Below are 17,002 nucleotides of genomic sequence, written 5' to 3' on the forward strand. Positions count from 1 at the left end.
GGCACTCCGTCCCTGTGTGCTTCCAGTGCCGTCCCCGGCAGGACGCCAGGGTGGGGGCACCGCAGGGGTCACCAGCCGGGGGGGCTTTCCCCCTCGGCCACCCCGGGACCCCCTCCCGCATCACAGCTCGGGGGCGTCGGGCTGGCCCTGGGGGGGCGGCAGCCAGAGCTCGGCGTCGTGGGGGACGACGGGGAAGAGGCCGCCGACGGGGAAGAGGCCGACGACGGGGAAGAGGCCGACGACGGGGAAGAGGCCGCCGACGGCGAGCAGCACCAGCAGCATGAGGCCGCAGCAGGCGGAGAAGATGCTGCGGGTGCCGGGCCCGTGGTCGGCGCCGTGCAGAAGCAGCAGCCCCAGGCAGGCCAGCAGGTTGAGCGGGACACGGCACCAGTTCGGCACCCCCGGCCGGTCCTTCTCCGGGATCGCCTTTGTGAGAAACAAAGCCATGTTTTTGTGCAGTAGAGAATTCCTCATGTGTGCCCCAGGGGGGTCGTGGAGTCATAACATGGAGAAGCGGAGAAGCGCGAAGCAGATAAGCGGAGAGTGGGAGGCCTCGCTGTTCCAAAATAAGGTGGAAGCTTGAGACAAACAGGACGAGCAGCATGGGAACAGTGAAACAAAGATCCCAAGTTCTCACAACGTGAGAAAGGAGAAATTCAAGGGTTGAAACCGAGAGAAATGGTACATGTATGGTCCAGAGGAGCGTCGAGCAGCTCGTGAACCTGCAGTACTCAGCCACGAGGAAACAGGGGAGGTGATCGGCTGTCGGGGAATAGGGAATGAAAGGTTAGGCTTTGTTAACTAAAAGGCACTCCTAATTGGCAGGACAGCCACCGCTGCAAGCGCAAATAAAACAGCTGCACAGAAGAGCCTGTCTGAAGAAAATGATTTGAGATTTTGCTCACACCTTGCGCCGCAGGAAGCCCATGGCCGGGAAGTAGAGCCCACAGGAGAGCTCGAGGAGCAGGAAGGCCACGAAGGACTCGGCCGGGCTCTCCTGGCTGGGGGTGGTGGAGAAGGCGAGCATGAAGGGGGAGAAGAAGCCCACCTGGTGTAACTGCCCCGTCCTGGTGTAACTGCCCCGACCTGGTGTAACTGCCCCCCACCTGGTGTAACTGCCCCGACCTGGTGTAACTGCCCTGTCCTGGTGTAACTGCCCCTCTCACCTGGTGTAACTGCCCCGACCTGGTGTAACTGCTCCCACTCCTGGTGTAACTGCCCCTCCCACCTGGTGTACCTGCCCCGTCCTGGTGTAACTGCCCTGTCCTGGTGTAACTGCCCCCCACCTGGTGTAACTGCCCCGTCCTGGTGTAACTGCCCCGACCTGGTGTAACTGCCCCCACTCCTGGTGTAACTGCCCCGACCTGGTGTAACTGCCCCCCGTCCTGGTGTAACTGCACTCCCACCTGGTGTAACTGCCCCGACCTGGTGTAACTGCTCCAATCTGGTGTAACTGCCCCGACTTAGTGTATCTGCCCGACCTGGTGTAACTGCCCCCACTCCTGGTGTAACTGCCCCTCCCACCTGGTGTATCTGCCCCGTCCTGTTGTAACTGCCCCGTCCTGGTGTATCTGCCCCGTCCTGGTGTAACTGCCCCGTCCTGGTGTAACTGCCCTGTCCTGGTGTAACTGCCCCCCACCTGGTGTAACTGCCCCGACCTGGTGTAACTGCCCCCACTCCTGGTGTAACTGCCCCTCCCACCTGGTGTAACTGCCCTGTCCTGGTGTAACTGCTCCCTCCTGGTGTAACTGCCCCCCCCACCTGGTGTAACTGCCCCCACTCCTGGAGTAACTGCCCCGTCCTGGTGTAACTGCCCCCCACCTGGTGTAACTGCCCCGACCTGGTGTAACTGCCCCGACCTGGTGTAACTGCCCCTCCCACCTGGTGTAACTGCCCCGTCCTGGTGTATCTGCCCCAACCTGGTATAACTGCCCCTCCCACCTGGTGTAACTGCCCCGACCTGGTGTATCTGCCCCGTCCTGGTGTAACTGCCCTGACCTGGTGTAACTGCCCCTCCCACCTGGTGTAACTGCCCCGTCCTGGTGTATCTGCCCCGACCTGGTGTAACTGCCCCGACCTGGTGTAACTGCTCCAATCTGGTGTAACTGCCCCGACTTGGTGTATCTGCCCGACCTGGTGTAACTGCCCCCACACCTGGTGTAACTGCCCATCCCACCTGGTGTAACTGCCCCGTCCTGGTGTAACTGCCCTGACCTGGTGTAACTGCCCCTCCCACCTGGTGTAACTGCCCCGTCCTGGTGTAACTGCCCTGACCTGGTGTAACTGCCCCTCCCACCTGGTGTAACTGCCCCGTCCTGGTGTATCTGCCCCGACCTGGTGTAACTGCCCCGACCTGGTGTAACTGCCCCCACTCCTGGTATAACTGCCCCTCCCACCTGGTGTAACTGCCCCGACCTGGTGTAACTGCCCCCACTCCTGGTGTAACTGCCCCGACCTGGTGTAACTGCCCCCACTCCTGGTGTAACTGCCCCGTCCTGGTGTATCTGCCCCAACCTGGTATAACTGCCCCTCCCACCTGGTGTAACTGCCCCAACCTGGTGTAACTGCCCTGTCCTGGTGTATCTGCCCCCACTCCTGGTGTAACTGCCCCCACCTGGTGTAACTGCCCCCCCCACCCCGTTCTTTTGCAAATGCCCCGCCCGGGGGCAAACACCTTGCGCAGTTGTCCCAGCCCCCACACAATTGCCCCATGCCCTGTGCAATCGCCCCCAGCTCTCCTCACCCCCCAACCCCGTGCAAACGCCCCCCGCTCTTGCACACCCCCACCCCCTCGCCCTGCCCGTGCCTCAGTTTCCCCCGCACTCACCGGGGTCCCGGGGGGGGTCCCCGCGCCCCCCTCACTTGATGCTGAGCCGCGGGCGGCAGGGCCGGGGGGGACACCCGAGGGGGCAGCGGGGGCAGGCTGCGGGGAGGGGGCAGCAGGGACTGACAAGTGGATCCCCGTTACGGGTGGCGAGGGCATGGTATAGGATATACGGGAACCTTCCACGGAAATGAAGAAATTCGCAAGGTTCTGTCTATAAATATAACAAACTCGGACGATACTAGCTGGGTACTAGGAAACGTGTCAGATTTTACGAACACGGAACAGATAGGGGAGGACTCATCCTAATAAAAAGGAGGATGCTGCTAGGCCCCAGGACCAAATGAGGCATTGTCAGAAAGTGTCCAGGGAATCCAGCCTGCGGAAAATACTCCATAAAATACTGCAGTGCCAACCCTCGGCAGCCCTACGAGCTCCGGTAAGGCCGAGACTGACAACATAGCTGAGAATAACATGTGGGGGGGTCATGAATGCCAGCTACCAATTATGAAACAAAGCAAATCCAAATGGAACCAAACACTGTTGATTATGCTTTAGTATAAGGCCTTCATACTACGATGCCATCGCCCCCCCCCCCAAAAAAAGGCAAAAAGCTGCAGCCCCCCAGGAGGGGAGGCTCCTCTGAGCCATGGGGGGGACACCAAGCAGCCCCCCCCCCCCCCCGCAGGTGCTTGAGGGAAGCCTGGGGTCCCCCCCACAAACTGAGGGTGAAAGGGGGGCAGGGGACCCCCCAGGAAAGGAAGGGTCGGGTTGTGGGATGGGGGACAAAGGGGAGCAGCACTGGAGGAGGGCCAGGGGACGCCCCCCGCTGGAAGGAAGCCGGGGGGGCTGGGGTCGGCCTCCTCCTAAGGCCCCGAGGGAAGGGCGAAGGCTCAGGGTGGAAGCGAGATTTCTGCTCAGGAGAGGGCACAGGCCCTGGGGCAGGGTGCCCGGGGAGGGGGCAGCATCACCGTCCCTGGGGGGGGCAGGGATGGGATTGATGGCTTGTATCAGGACCAGCGTGACCAGCAGGGCTAGGGAGGTGATCGTCCCCCTGTACTCAGCTCTGGTGAGGCCGCACCTCGAGTACTGCGTTCAGTTTTGGGCCCCTCGCTACAAGAAGGACATGGAGGTGCTCGAGCGGGTGCAGAGAAGGGCGACGAAGCTGGTGAGGGGCCTGGAGAACAAGGCCTACGAGGAGCGGCTGAGGGAGCTGGGCTTGTTCAGCCTGGAGAAGAGGAGGCTCAGGGGCGACCTTATCGCTCTCTATGGGTACCTCAAGGGAGGCTGTAGCGAGGTGGGGGTTGGCCTGTTCTCCCACGTGCCTGGTGACAGGACGAGGGGGAATGGGCTAAAGTTGAGCCAGGGGAGTTTTAGGTTAGATGTTAGGAAGAACTTCTTCACCAAAAGGGTTGTGAGGCACTGGAACAGGCTGCCCAGGGAAGTGGTGGAGTCACCATCCCTGGAAGTGTTCAAAAGACGCTTAGATGTAGAGCTTAGGGATATGGTTTAGTGGAGGGCTGTTAGTGTTAGGTCGGAGGTTGGACTCGATGATCTTGAGGTCTCTTCCAACCTAGAAATTCTGTGATTCTGTGAGGATGGAGTGGCTTCGGTTAGGTTAGGCTCCAGGAGCCCCTTGGTCCTTTCCCAGCTCGTGGTACAAGCGCACACCAGCCATTGTGAAGGGGAAGACACTTTATTTATTATTTATCAAACCAGGGGGAATTATTTAAAATCCAACTACTTCAAAGAACAGGGAGCAGGGGGGACGCTGGCTCTCACTGCAGGCACACGGGCAGGCCGTAGGCGACGGGGGCAGCCCCGGTGAGGTATCTGAGGCGGGGGGCTTGGCGGGCCTGGGCCACGTAGTGCAGGAGGGGGGCACCGGAGCCCGCCTGCAGCCAGCCCTGCAGCAGCGCCTCGGTGTAGCGGTCGAGGTCACACTGAGTCACGTCCCACAGGGTGCCCAGGACGAAGGGGCTGGGAAAAAAGAAAAAGGGGGTTAGAGGGGTTAGGGCCAGGAGGGCTGGGCGAAGGAGGGGGGTGAGAGGAGGACAGGACAAGGAGAACACTCACTGCTTACCAGCACAGGGAAAAGGCAGGGGAGGGGGGCAATAAAAAGCAGGGAGGTGGGGATGGGGTAAAAAGAAGGCAAGAAGGGGATGGGGCGAAGACCCCGTCTGCCCCCCAGAAGCCACCCCCTCTCTCCCCGCCTCACCAGCCGGCCAGGAGGTAGTCGAGGACGATGCCGGAGCCCTCGAGGCCGCCGCGCACGGCCAGCGCGGCGCTGCTGCAGCCGAAGAGCAGGGCCACGGCGTTGCAGTCCAGCTGGGCGATGTCTGTCCCGTCCAGCAGGCGGGCGCCCGCCCCGTGCCCCACGTAGCTGCCAGGAACAGGAGCAGGGTGAGCAGGGTGAGCGCGATAGCGCAGCCCCGCACGGCCACGGGCACTCACATGTAGAGGTCGTGCTCCAGCAGCGCTGCCTGCATCTGCTCCTGGCTGGGGATGGCTCCTGTGACCCCGCTCCAGCCCTGCTGGCTGCGGGAAAGGAGGGGAGAAGTCATAGAAGGGGGGGGAGGGAGCACGGACCCCCCTCCTCCCCGCTCTGTGCGCCCCCGCTCCTCCTCACCTCTCGAACCAGCTGCGGAAGCGCTCCTCGGTGCTCGGGAGGTTGTTCTGGGGGTTGAGGATGTAGAAGGTCCTGGTGGGGTTGACGCCGCGGTGCAGCACAGAGCCTGCCTGCTGAGGGGGGAGGAGGAAGGGAAAAAAGAAATAAGAAATCACGAGTCAGCCCCAGCCCAGCACCAGCCTCGGGGGGTCCCAAGCCCCGCGGCAGAGCCAGGGTGCCCCCCTTCCACTCACCCTCGGTGCCAGGTTGTAACTCAGGAGGAAGCGCAGGGACGGGAGGCGGGTGACAGGCACGGCGCGCAGGCACGCCATGCTCTCCCAGGGCAGCTTCTGGAGGTGCTGTGCAGGGAAGAGGAGGAGGAAGAAAGGAAGGGGAGGAAGGCGTGAGCGATAGAGCGCCTGTCCGAGCTGAGGGAGAAGCAGCAGGGGCAGGCTCTCACTTTATCCAGCACGAGGACGAGGGAGCCGCCAGGTGCCCGGACGCGGCTCCTCTGCTTCTCCAGGGCCTTTTGCAGGAGGAGCTCCGCTTTGTTGCGGGACTGCGAAGGGCACATCCCTGCGGCCAGGGCTCGCACGTCGGCCGGGGTGAGGAGGGGAGCAGCGTTGAGCAGGACCTGCGGCAAGGGGTAGGTGTGAGCCAAGGCAGAGCTCCCCCTGTGCCCTGCCCCAGCCCGGGGAGCTCAGCACCTTGAGCAGCGCCGAGTTCCAGCCCCGCCAGCCGCAGGGATGGAGTTGGGCGAGGAGGCGGATGGCTTCCTCGGCCAGCGCGGGATCCTGGCTGGTGGGGAGCAGCATTCCCTTCCAGCAGCCCAGCACCTCCGTCTCCAGGGTGTCGATGAGGCTCTGCGAGAGAGGACAGAGTCACGGGGGGGTCCGAGCATTCCCCCCAGGCGTGGGGAGCACGGGGTGCCTCTCACCTACCTTCATCCTGCGGTCCAGCTCGGAGCAGCACAGCCACCAGTCACGGTTGTCGGTGCAGTTGATGGTTTCTTTCTGCTCCTTCTGGATGGTGTCGAAGTCACTCAGCACTGAGCTCAGCGGGGCCTGGGGGAGGAAGGGAGCCGTGAACCCAGCCCCAGGCTCGTCCCGGCTGCTCCACTCTTCTAGCCCTTCCCTCACCTTGGTGAACGCGGTCGGGATGTGGATGGTGATGGGAGTGCTGCCCCTCTCCAACCGTGTCAGCAGCAGTATGTCGTCCTTGGAGAAGGGCTGGATGCTCACGAGGGTCAGCACACAGACGGTCACTCCTGAAAAAGTCACCCCCGACCTTCAGGAGAGGCCAAGGCATCAGGCAGCACCCTCCGGGGCTCCACTTGGATCAGCCCTCACCTGCAGGGATCTGCTGCAGCTGCTCTCTGAATCTGTTGAGCTCCTGGGGCCCCAGACACATGGGGCTGAAGCTGAAGAGGTACTGGAGCTCAATGAGGTGATGGATGCGCGAGGGAGCATCCTGCAGGGAGAGCCCTTGGAGCTGCTCAGCCGCAGCTGCTGCCGACTTCTTCTTCAGTTTGCTGCAGAGGGAGAGGTGGTTGGGGGTGGGGGTGGGGGGGAACGTTGCTCCAAACCAAGCCCTCCAGGGCTCTAGGTTTGGCTGAGCCCCTTCCCCTTCTCAGCAAAGCTCCAGCGACAGCGGCAGGGGGGCACAAAACTTACTGAAGCTTCTTGTGGATGATGCTGAGCAGCTGATGGCGCGTGGTGATGGAGACCGACTCGCACAGCAGATAGGCGGTGGAGACGGAGTCCTGGTCGCCTGTGAGCAGAGCCAGGAGCTGGCAGATCTGGCTGTAGAGCCCGGCAGGCAGGCAGTGGCCGTTGCAGTTGAAGGCAGCTTTCAGGTACGCGTGGACAGCGTCCAGCCAGGAATCATCCGGAAGGGGCAAAGCAACACCACCAGGATCAGGCAGCGAGCCCGTGGCCACCTTGGCTCTCCCTCTGCTGCTCTCCCCTCCACTTGGAGGGTTTTTGCCCTTTTAAGACACGCTTCGGCGGAGGTGGCCCCAGCGTTGCCATTTGCCTCTTCCCACCCCGCGGTTCCCCACTCCCGCTCACCTTCCATAACACGCAGGGCATCGAGGCACAGGGGGTTCTTGCTGCCCGGCATCCCCCCCGCCGGGACGTGCTCGGTGTCCTCGCCCCCCTGGTCACGGGCCCTGGTGGGGGGACAGGCTCTGGGGCACAGGGTGCGAGGCGCCACCGCCTCGGAGTCGCTGAGCACGGGGGCTTGAGTGGCATCCTCCCCAGCTGGGAGCTTGGCTCTCGGGGTCTTCGTCGTTTCTTCATTGTCCTTGAGAATTTAAAGAATCTACTGAGAAGAGAAGGTTTCACACCTCACGGCATTGTAACATGGGGACAAATGGGGAAGGGGGGTTGGGTGAACATCCTGGTTAAAACAAAGGATCTATAAATATATCTAGAGGATCTATAAATTCTATCTAGGAATCTAGATCTATCTAGGGATCTAGGATCTATAAATCCTATCTATAAATATAACAAACTTGGACGATACTAGCTGGGTACTAGGAAACGTGTCAGATTTTACGAACACGGAACAGATAGGGGAGGACTCGTCCTAATAAAGAAGGAAAAACCCGAGACTTGCCTTCCAAGGTAGTCGGGCCCTAATAAAGAGTGAATAGGGGAAGGTTTGGTTGTCCAGACTGTAAAGATACCTGGGACTGCCCAACCTACTACAGTGTTTTCTAATAAGTTGACAGAGTTCTCCTTTCCCACACTGCTTCCAAGCATTGTGAAAAAAGAAGGGGGTTGTACCCGAGGAGATAACTGAAGGGTGCTGGCTACGTGGAAGTGTTAAGCCCCCATATTCAAATTCTTCCAAGTGCAGTTGGGGTCAGGAAATCGGGATAACTTTGACCCAACTACGGGAAAAGGTAGATGTATCGGCACAGTTCCAAGAGATAAAAATGACCTGTGCCATGCCACAAAAAAAACAAAAAAACAAAAAAACCAAAAACCGTACCGAACACACAAGTGGTTAATTCCTGCAAATAACACTAGGTGGGGATGTTCACCGTTAGGAGTCACTCCTTGCCTATCTTTAAAATTGTTTCACGCATCTCATGATTTTTGTGTACAGGTGGTCATTACACCAAGGATCCCACACCACTCTGAAGAGGATATGTAAACCCATCACACAGCGGCTGAATGCCACCTGGTAAAGATCATACTGGGGGGGTGAGAGATAAAATGACTAAATTGGATTATAACAGGGCGGAGAGAGGGAAGGAGAGTTTCGGCCCCCCAGCAGGGGATCCCAGCCCTCGTGCAGCACCGGCCGCCCCCCCCGCAGCTCACCGACAGTTCCGCCTGCAGTGTCTCTGTGCCCTCCGTGGTGGCCGTACGCGCCACAAAATCAGTGCCCTGGAGGTGCTCCATGTCAGCCCTGCGGGGTGGGGGGGGTGGGGGGGTGAGGGGGTGCTGGTGCTCACAGCCCCACACCCCCCCAGTCTCCAAAGAGGCCTACAGAGCGCCCCCCACCCCTCACTCCCACCCCCAGGCCCTGCAGGACCCCCCTGAGCCCCCCCTGCCCCTCAGGCCCCCCCAGACTCCCTACAGCCCCCCCCGCCCCTCAGCCCCCCCCGAGTCCCATAGCTGCCCCCCAGCCCCCCTCCGAGTCCCTGCAGCCCCCCCCGGGTCCCCTCCGAGTCCCTGCAGAAACCCCCCCGGCCCCCCCCGCCTTCCCCTGAGTCCCACAGCCCCCCCCCGGGCACCCCGGCCCCCCCCCCGAGTCCCTGCAGGGTCCCCCCCGAGTCCCTCAGCCGCCTCCCGGCCCCCCCACGGGCCCCAAAGCCACACCCCGGCCCCCCTCTGAGTCCCTGCAGGGACCCCCCCGAGTCCCCCCCGACTCCCTGCAGCCCCCCCAAGTCCCTCAGCCCCCCCCCCCCGAGTCCCTACACGAACCCCCCGGCCCCGCTCCGAGTCCCTGCAGCCCCCTCCGAGTCCCTGCAGGGTCCCCCCGAGTCCCTCAGCCGCCCCCCGGCCCCCCCCCAGCCCCAAAGCCGCCCCCCTGCCGCCCTCCGAGTCTCTGCAGAAACCCCCCCGGCCCCCCCCGCCTACCCCGAGTCCCACAGCCCCCCGGACCCCCAGCCCCCCCCGAGTCCCTGCAGGGCCCCCCCGAGTCCCTCAGCCGCCCCCCGGCCCCCCCACGGGCCCCAAAGCCACACCCCGGCCCCCCTCCGAGTCCCTGCAGGGACCCCACCGGGTCCCCTCCGAGTCCCTGCAGGGACCCCCCCGGGTCCCCTCCGAGTCCCTGCAGGGACCCCCCCGGGTCCCCTCCGAGTCCCTGCAGGGACCCCCCCGGGTCCCCTCCGAGTCCCTGCAGGGACCCCCCCGGGTCCCCTCCGAGTCCCTGCAGGGACCCCCCCGGGTCCCCTCCGAGTCCCTGCAGGGACCCCCCCGGGTCCCCTCCGAGTCCCTGCAGGGACCCCCCCGGGTCCCCTCCGAGTCCCTGCAGGGACCCCCCCGGGTCCCCTCCGAGTCCCTGCAGGGACCCCCCCGGCGCCCCCGCCTACCCCTGAGTCCCTCAGCCCCCCGGACCCCCAGCACCCCCCGAGTCCCCTCCGAGCCCCTGCAGACCGCCCGAGTCCCACAGCTGCCCCCCCCAGGGCCCCAAAGCCACACCCCGGCCCCCCTCCGAGTCCCTGCAGGGACCCCCCCGAGTCCCTGCAGTCGCCCCCGAGTCCGTCCGAGTCCCTGCGGCCCCCCCCGGTCCCCTCCAAGTCCCTGCAGAAACCCCCCCGGCCCCCCCCGCCTACCCCTGAGTCCCCCAGCACCCCCCGGGCCCCCCCGCCCCCGCAGCCCCCCGCCCCCGCAGCCCCCCGCCAAGCCCTTGGGTCCCCTCAGGTCCCTCAGCCCCCCGGCCCCCCCCGAGTCCCTGCAGCCCCCTCCGGGTCCCTGCAGGGCCCCCCCGAGTCCCCTCCGAGTCCCTACAGGAACCCCCCGGCCCCCCGAGTCCCTGCAGGGCCCCCCCGGATCCCTGCAGCCCCCCTCCATTTCCTTGGGTCCCCCCGGGTCCCTCAGCCCCCCGAGTCCCTGCAGGGCCCCCCCGGCCCCCCCCCGGGTCCCTGCAGCCCCCCCCGGGTCCCTGCAGGGACCCCCGAGTCCCTTCGGCCCCCCCCCCGGCCCCCCCCGGCCCCCCCCCGAGTCCCTGCGGCCCCCCCCTTATTTTGCCCCCCCCACGTACCCTTGTATCGCTTCTCGCCGGCAGACCCGCGGCGCCCGCCGCGCCCCGTCCAAATAAGCCGCGCCGCGGGCAGGTGAGGGCGGGGCGCCCCGCGCGGGGCACGCCGGGACTTGTAGTCCCAGAACGGCCCCGCGTCACGTCCCCCCTAGCAGCTGTTGGGGCGCCGCGTTTTGGGTTGGGATGGGCAGGGTGCTGAGAACACGCGGCTGTTGTCGTTGCAGGCAGCCTGGGGGTGCAGCAGGAGCTGGGGGGGGGCCAAGCAGACCCCAAGTGGCCAAAGGGGTATTCCTTGGGAAAAAATCCAAGGGATTTTTTTTTGTTGTCAAGGACAAGGTCCGCGTGCCTGCTAATCACAACAGCTGGGGTTGTTTTCGTGCAGTTGTTTGGGTGCTTTTGACTGATAATCTTGGGTGAGACACTGCCTGCCCCTGTGAAGTTCGCTCGTTCCAACCTAGAAAATCGATTGATTCTGTGATTCTGTGATTCTTCTGTGAAAAGCGAGGCTATTCGGGCAATAAAATGCAGCATGATCTGACCATCCTGGCGTCTGTCGTGCTTTTGGCCGTGCTTCCTGCAACGACCTGGGGTCGTGCTGAGCAATTATAGGGGGGCTGGGCAGAGAACAGACCAACCCCCACCTCTCCACAGCCTCCTTGAAGGTACCCCTAGAGCGATAAGGTCGCCCCTGAGCCTCCTGTATCCAGGCTGCACAACCCCAGCTCCCCCAGCTGCTCCTCGTAAGATTTGTTCTCCAGACCCCTCACCGTGGGTCCCTTCCAACTCGGGATATTCCTGGATTCTGTGAAAGAAAGTCAAGCAACCGGCAAACCGTGCTGTGTGCCCAGCCTGGGGACTGCCCACCACTGTGAATAAAATCCCAGCTTCGCTGAGAGCCTCGCCTCAGCCCATTACTGGCTACGGAAGGGCTCTCACGCAGGGAAAGCACGTGCAGAAACGCTTTATTTTCCTGAAAAAAAAGGGAAGCTGAGGGGCGAGGGGGTGCGCAGGGGGCCCTCACCCTGCGGCACTCCGTCCCTGTGTGCTTCCAGTGCCGTCCCCGGCAGGACGCCAGGGTGGGGGCACCGCAGGGGTCACCAGCCGGGGGGGCTTTCCCCCTCGGCCACCCCGGGACCCCCTCCCGCATCACAGCTCGGGGGCGTCGGGCTGGCCCTGGGGGGGCGGCAGCCAGAGCTCGGCGTCGTGGGGGACGACGGGGAAGAGGCCGACGACGGGGAAGAGGCCGACGACGGCGAAGAGGCCGCCGACGGGGAAGAGGCCGACGACGGGGAAGAGGCCGCCGACGGCGAGCAGCACCAGCAGCATGAGGCCGCAGCAGGCGGAGAAGATGCTGCGGGTGCCGGGCCCGTGGTCGGCGCCGTGCAGAAGCAGCAGCCCCAGGCAGGCCAGCAGGTTGAGCGGGACACGGCACCAGTTCGGCACCCCCGGCCGGTCCTTCTCCGGGATCGCCTTTGTGAGAAACAAAGCCATGTTTTTGTGCAGTAGAGAATTCCTCATGTGTGCCCCAGGGGGGTCGTGGAGTCATAACATGGAGAAGCGGAGAAGCGCGAAGCAGATAAGCGGAGAGTGGGAGGCCTCGCTGTTCCAAAATAAGGTGGAAGCTTGAGACAAACAGGACGAGCAGCATGGGAACAGTGAAACAAAGATCCCAAGTTCTCACAACGTGAGAAAGGAGAAATTCAAGGGTTGAAACCGAGAGAAATGGTACATGTATGGTCCAGAGGAGCGTCGAGCAGCTCGTGAACCTGCAGTACTCAGCCACGAGGAAACAGGGGAGGTGATCGGCTGTCGGGGAATAGGGAATGAAAGGTTAGGCTTTGTTAACTAAAAGGCACTCCTAATTGGCAGGACAGCCACCGCTGCAAGCGCAAATAAAACAGCTGCACAGAAGAGCCTGTCTGAAGAAAATGATTTGAGATTTTGCTCACACCTTGCGCCGCAGGAAGCCCATGGCCGGGAAGTAGAGCCCACAGGAGAGCTCGAGGAGCAGGAAGGCCACGAAGGACTCGGCCGGGCTCTCCTGGCTGGGGGTGGTGGAGAAGGCGAGCATGAAGGGGGAGAAGAAGCCCACCTGGTGTAACTGCCCCGTCCTGGTGTAACTGCCCCGACCTGGTGTAACTGCCCCCCACCTGGTGTAACTGCCCCGACCTGGTGTAACTGCCCTGTCCTGGTGTAACTGCCCCTCTCACCTGGTGTAACTGCCCCGACCTGGTGTAACTGCTCCAATCTGGTGTAACTGCCCCGACCTGGTGTAACTGCCCCCCGTCCTGGTGTAACTGCACTCCCACCTGGTGTAACTGCCCCGACCTGGTGTAACTGCTCCAATCTGGTGTAACTGCCCCCACTCCTGGTGTAACTGCCCCTCCCACCTGGTGTAACTGCCCCGACCTGGTGTAACTGCTCCCACTCCTGGTGTAACTGCCCCTCCCACCTGGTGTACCTGCCCCGTCCTGGTGTAACTGCCCTGTCCTGGTGTAACTGCCCCCCACCTGGTGTAACTGCCCCGTCCTGGTGTAACTGCCCCGACCTGGTGTAACTGCCCCCACTCCTGGTGTAACTGCCCCGACCTGGTGTAACTGCCCCCCGTCCTGGTGTAACTGCACTCCCACCTGGTGTAACTGCCCCGACCTGGTGTAACTGCTCCAATCTGGTGTAACTGCCCCGACTTAGTGTATCTGCCCGACCTGGTGTAACTGCCCCCACTCCTGGTGTAACTGCCCCGTCCTGGTGTATCTGCCCCAACCTGGTATAACTGCCCCTCCCACCTGGTGTAACTGCCCCAACCTGGTGTAACTGCCCCGACCTGGTGTAACTGCTCCAATCTGGTGTAACTGCCCCGACCTGGTGTAACTGCCCCCCACCTGGTGTAACTGCCCCGACCTGGTGTATCTGCCCCCACTCCTGGTGTAACTGCCCCGTCCTGGTGTATCTGCCCCAACCTGGTGTAACTGCCCCGACCTGGTGTATCTGCCCCGTCCTGGTGTAACTGCCCCGACCTGGTGTAACTGCCCCCCGTCCTGGTGTAACTGCACTCCCACCTGGTGTAACTGCCCCGACCTGGTGTAACTGCTCCAATCTGGTGTAACTGCCCCGACTTGGTGTATCTGCCCGACCTGGTGTAACTGCCCCCACTCCTGGTGTAACTGCCCCTCCCACCTGGTGTAACTGCCCCGACCTGGTGTATCTGCCCCGTCCTGGTGTAACTGCTCCCTCCTGGTGTAACTGCCCCCCCACCTGGTGTAACTGCCCCCACTCCTGGAGTAACTGCCCCGTCCTGGTGTAAATGCTCCAATCTGGTGTATCTGCCCCGACCTGGTGTAATTGCCCCGTCCTGGTGTAACTGCCCCCCGTCCTGGTGTAACTGCCCCATCCTGGTGTAACTGCCCCCCTGCTGGTGTAACTGCCCCCCACCTGGTGTAACTGCCCAGACCTGGTGTAACTGCCCCTCCACCTGGTGTAACTGCCCCGTCCTGGTGTAACTGCCCCAACCTGGTGTAACTGCCCCCCCACTCCTGGTGTAACTGCCCCGACCTGGTGTAACTGCCCCGTCCTGGTGTAATTGCCCCCTTCTTGGTGTATCTGCCCCGACCTGGTGTAACTGCCCCGACCTGGTGTAACTGCCCCCCGTCCTGGTGTAACTGCACTCCCACCTGGTGTAACTGCCCCGACCTGGTGTAACTGCTCCAATCTGGTGTAACTGCCCCGACTTGGTGTATCTGCCCGACCTGGTGTAACTGCCCCCACTCCTGGTGTAACTGCACCCCCACCTGGTGTATCTGCCCCCCTGCTGGTGTAACTGCTCCCTCCTGGTGTAACTGCCCCCACTCCTGTTTTAACTGCCCCCTCCTGGTGTAATTGCCCCCTTCTTGGTGTAACTGCCCTGTCCTGCTGTAACTGCCCCCTAGTGGTGTAACTGCCCCCACTCCTGTTTTAACTGCCCCCTTCTGGTGTAATTGCCCTCTTCTTGGTGTAACTGCCCCCCGACCTGGTGTAACTGCCCCGTCCTGGTGTAACTGCCCCCCACCTGGTGTAACTGCCCCGACCTGGTGTAACTGCCCCGACCTGGTGTAACTGCCCCCCACCTGGTGTAACTGCCCCGACCTGGTGTAACTGCCCCGTCCTGGTGTAACTGCCCCGACCTGGTGTAACTGCCCCCCACCTGGTGTAACTGCCCCGACCTGGTGTAACTGCCCCGACCTGGTGTAACTGCTCCAATCTGGTGTAACTGCCCCGACTTGGTGTATCTGCCCGACCTGGTGTAACTGCTCCCACTCCTGGTGTAACTGCCCCTCCCACCTGGTGTAACTGCCCCGTCCTGGTGTAACTGCCCTGTCCTGGTGTAACTGCCCCCCACCTGGTGTAACTGCCCCGTCCTGGTGTAACTGCCCCGACCTGGTGTAACTGCTCCAATCTAGTGTAACTGCCCCGACTTGGTGTATCTGCCCGACCTGGTGTAACTGCCCCCCCACCTGGTGTAACTGCCCCAACCTGGTGTAACTGCCCCCACTCCTGGTGTATCTGCCCCGTCCTGGTGTAACTGCCCCCCACCTGGTGTAACTGCTCCCTCCTGGTGTATCTGCCCCGACCTGGTGTAACTGCCCCAACCTGGTGTAACTGCACCCCCACCTGGTGTATCTGCCCCCCCTACCTGGTGTAACTGCCCCCTCCTGGTGTAACTGCCCCCCCACCTGGTGTAACTGCCCCCTCCTGGTGTAACTGCCCCGACCTGGTGTAACTGCCCCCCGTCCTGCTATAACTGCCCCTCCCACCTGGTGTAACTGCCCCAACCTGGTGTAACTGCCCCGTCCTGGTGTAACTGCCCCCCCCCGGTGTAACTACCCCCACCTGGTGTAACTGCCCCCCCCTCCGCCCCTCCTGGTGTAACTGCTCCCCCCCACCCCGTTCTTTTGCAAATGCCCCGCCCGGGCGCAAACACCTTGCGCAGTTGTCCCAGCCCCCACACAATTGCCCCATGCCCTGTGCAATCGCCCCCAGCTCTCCTCACCCCCCAACCCCGTGCAAACGCCCCCCGCTCTTGCACACCCCCACCCCCTCGCCCTGCCCGTGCCTCAGTTTCCCCCGCACTCACCGGGGTCCCGGGGGGGGTCCCCGCGCCCCCCTCACTTGATGCTGAGCCGCGGGCGGCAGGGTGGGGGGGGACACCCGAGGGGGCAGCGGGGGCAGGCTGCGGGGAGGGGGCAGCAGGGACTGACAAGTGGATCCCCGTTACGGGTGGCGAGGGCATGGTATAGGATATACGGGAACCTTCCACGGAAATGAAGAAATTCGCAAGGTTCTGTCTATAAATATAACAAACTCGGACGCTACTAGCTGGGTACTAGGAAACGTGTCAGATTTTACGAACACGGAACAGATAGGGGAGGACTCATCCTAATAAAAAGGAGGATGCTGCTAGGCCCCAGGACCAAATGAGGCATTGTCAGAAAGTGTCCAGGGAATCCAGCCTGCGGAAAATACTCCATAAAATACTGCAGTGCCAACCCTCGGCAGCCCTACGAGCTCCGGTAAGGCCGAGACTGACAACATAGCTGAGAATAACATGTGGGGGGGTCATGAATGCCAGCTACCAATTATGAAACAAAGCAAACCCAAATGGAACCAAACACTGTTGATTATGCTTTAGTATAAGGCCTTCATACTACGATGCCATCGCCCCCCCCCCCAAAAGGCAAAAAGCTGCAGCCCCCCAGGAGGGGAGGCTCCTCTGAGCCATGGGGGGGACACCAAGCAGCCCCCCCCCGCAGGTGTTTGAGGGAAGCCTGGGGTCCCCCCCACAAACTGAGGGTGAAAGGGGGGCAGGGGACCCCCCAGGAAAGGAAGGGTCGGGTTGTGGGATGGGGGACAAAGGGGAGCAGCACTGGAGGAGGGCCAGGGGACGCCCCCCGCTGGAAGGAAGCCGGGGGGGCTGGGGTCGGCCTCCTCCTAAGGCCCCGAGGGAAGGGCGAAGGCTCAGGGTGGAAGCGAGATTTCTGCTCAGGAGAGGGCACAGGCCCTGGGGCAGGGTGCCCGGGGAGGGGGCAGCATCACCGTCCCTGGGGGGGGCAGGGATGGGATTGATGGCTTGTATCAGGACCAGCGTGACCAGCAGGGCTAGGGAGGTGATCGTCCCCCTGTACTCAGCTCTGGTGAGGCCGCACCTCGAGTACTGCGTTCAGTTTTGGGCCCCTCGCTACAAGAAGGACATGGAGGTGCTCGAGCGGGTGCAGAGAAGGGCGACGAAGCTGGTGAGGGGCCTGGAGAACAAGGCCTACGAGGAGCGGCTGAGGGAGCTGGGCTTGTTCAGCCTGGAGAAGAGGAGGCTCAGGGGCGAC

At 62.7% G+C, this 17,002-nt stretch overlaps 1 protein-coding gene and 2 pseudogenes across 4 annotated transcripts; all 3 read right to left on the reverse strand.

Annotated features, from left to right (window-relative positions):
• Window positions 1-120: 120 nt before the first annotated feature.
• LOC311424567 (molybdate-anion transporter pseudogene) lies at window positions 121-1,042 on the reverse strand (annotated as a pseudogene). Its single transcript has 2 exons — window positions 908-1,042; window positions 121-426 (listed from the first exon to the last, which is right to left on the reverse strand). The product of its transcript is annotated as a molybdate-anion transporter pseudogene (transcript).
• Window positions 1,043-4,501: 3,459 nt separating this feature from the next.
• On the reverse strand, window positions 4,502-10,806 carry LOC311424746 (separin-like). Of its 2 annotated transcripts, none has more exons than XM_084500130.1 (14): window positions 10,653-10,806; window positions 8,765-8,852; window positions 7,502-7,736; window positions 7,106-7,280; window positions 6,782-6,963; window positions 6,572-6,699; window positions 6,374-6,496; window positions 6,140-6,295; window positions 5,893-6,066; window positions 5,687-5,791; window positions 5,454-5,563; window positions 5,279-5,362; window positions 5,043-5,207; window positions 4,502-4,804 (listed from the first exon to the last, which is right to left on the reverse strand). In XM_084500130.1, the coding sequence occupies exons 2-14, from the start codon at window positions 8,843-8,845 to the stop codon at window positions 4,603-4,605; spliced, it is 1,920 nt and encodes a 639-aa protein (XP_084356256.1). In that variant the 5' UTR covers window positions 8,846-8,852; window positions 10,653-10,806; the 3' UTR covers window positions 4,502-4,602. The 2 variants fall into 2 exon arrangements, with proteins under 2 accessions (XP_084356256.1, XP_084356255.1); XM_084500129.1 differs by having other exon boundaries at window positions 5,454-5,566.
• A 989-nt stretch (window positions 10,807-11,795) lies between these two features.
• On the reverse strand, window positions 11,796-12,735 carry LOC311424568 (molybdate-anion transporter pseudogene; annotated as a pseudogene). The gene is made up of 2 exons: window positions 12,601-12,735; window positions 11,796-12,119 (listed from the first exon to the last, which is right to left on the reverse strand). The product of its transcript is annotated as a molybdate-anion transporter pseudogene (transcript).
• Window positions 12,736-17,002: the final 4,267 nt, after the last annotated feature.

The sequence above is a fragment of the Aythya ferina genome (assembly GCF_964211825.1).
Source record: "Aythya ferina genome assembly, chromosome: 28".
NCBI lineage: Eukaryota > Metazoa > Chordata > Aves > Anseriformes > Anatidae > Aythya > Aythya ferina.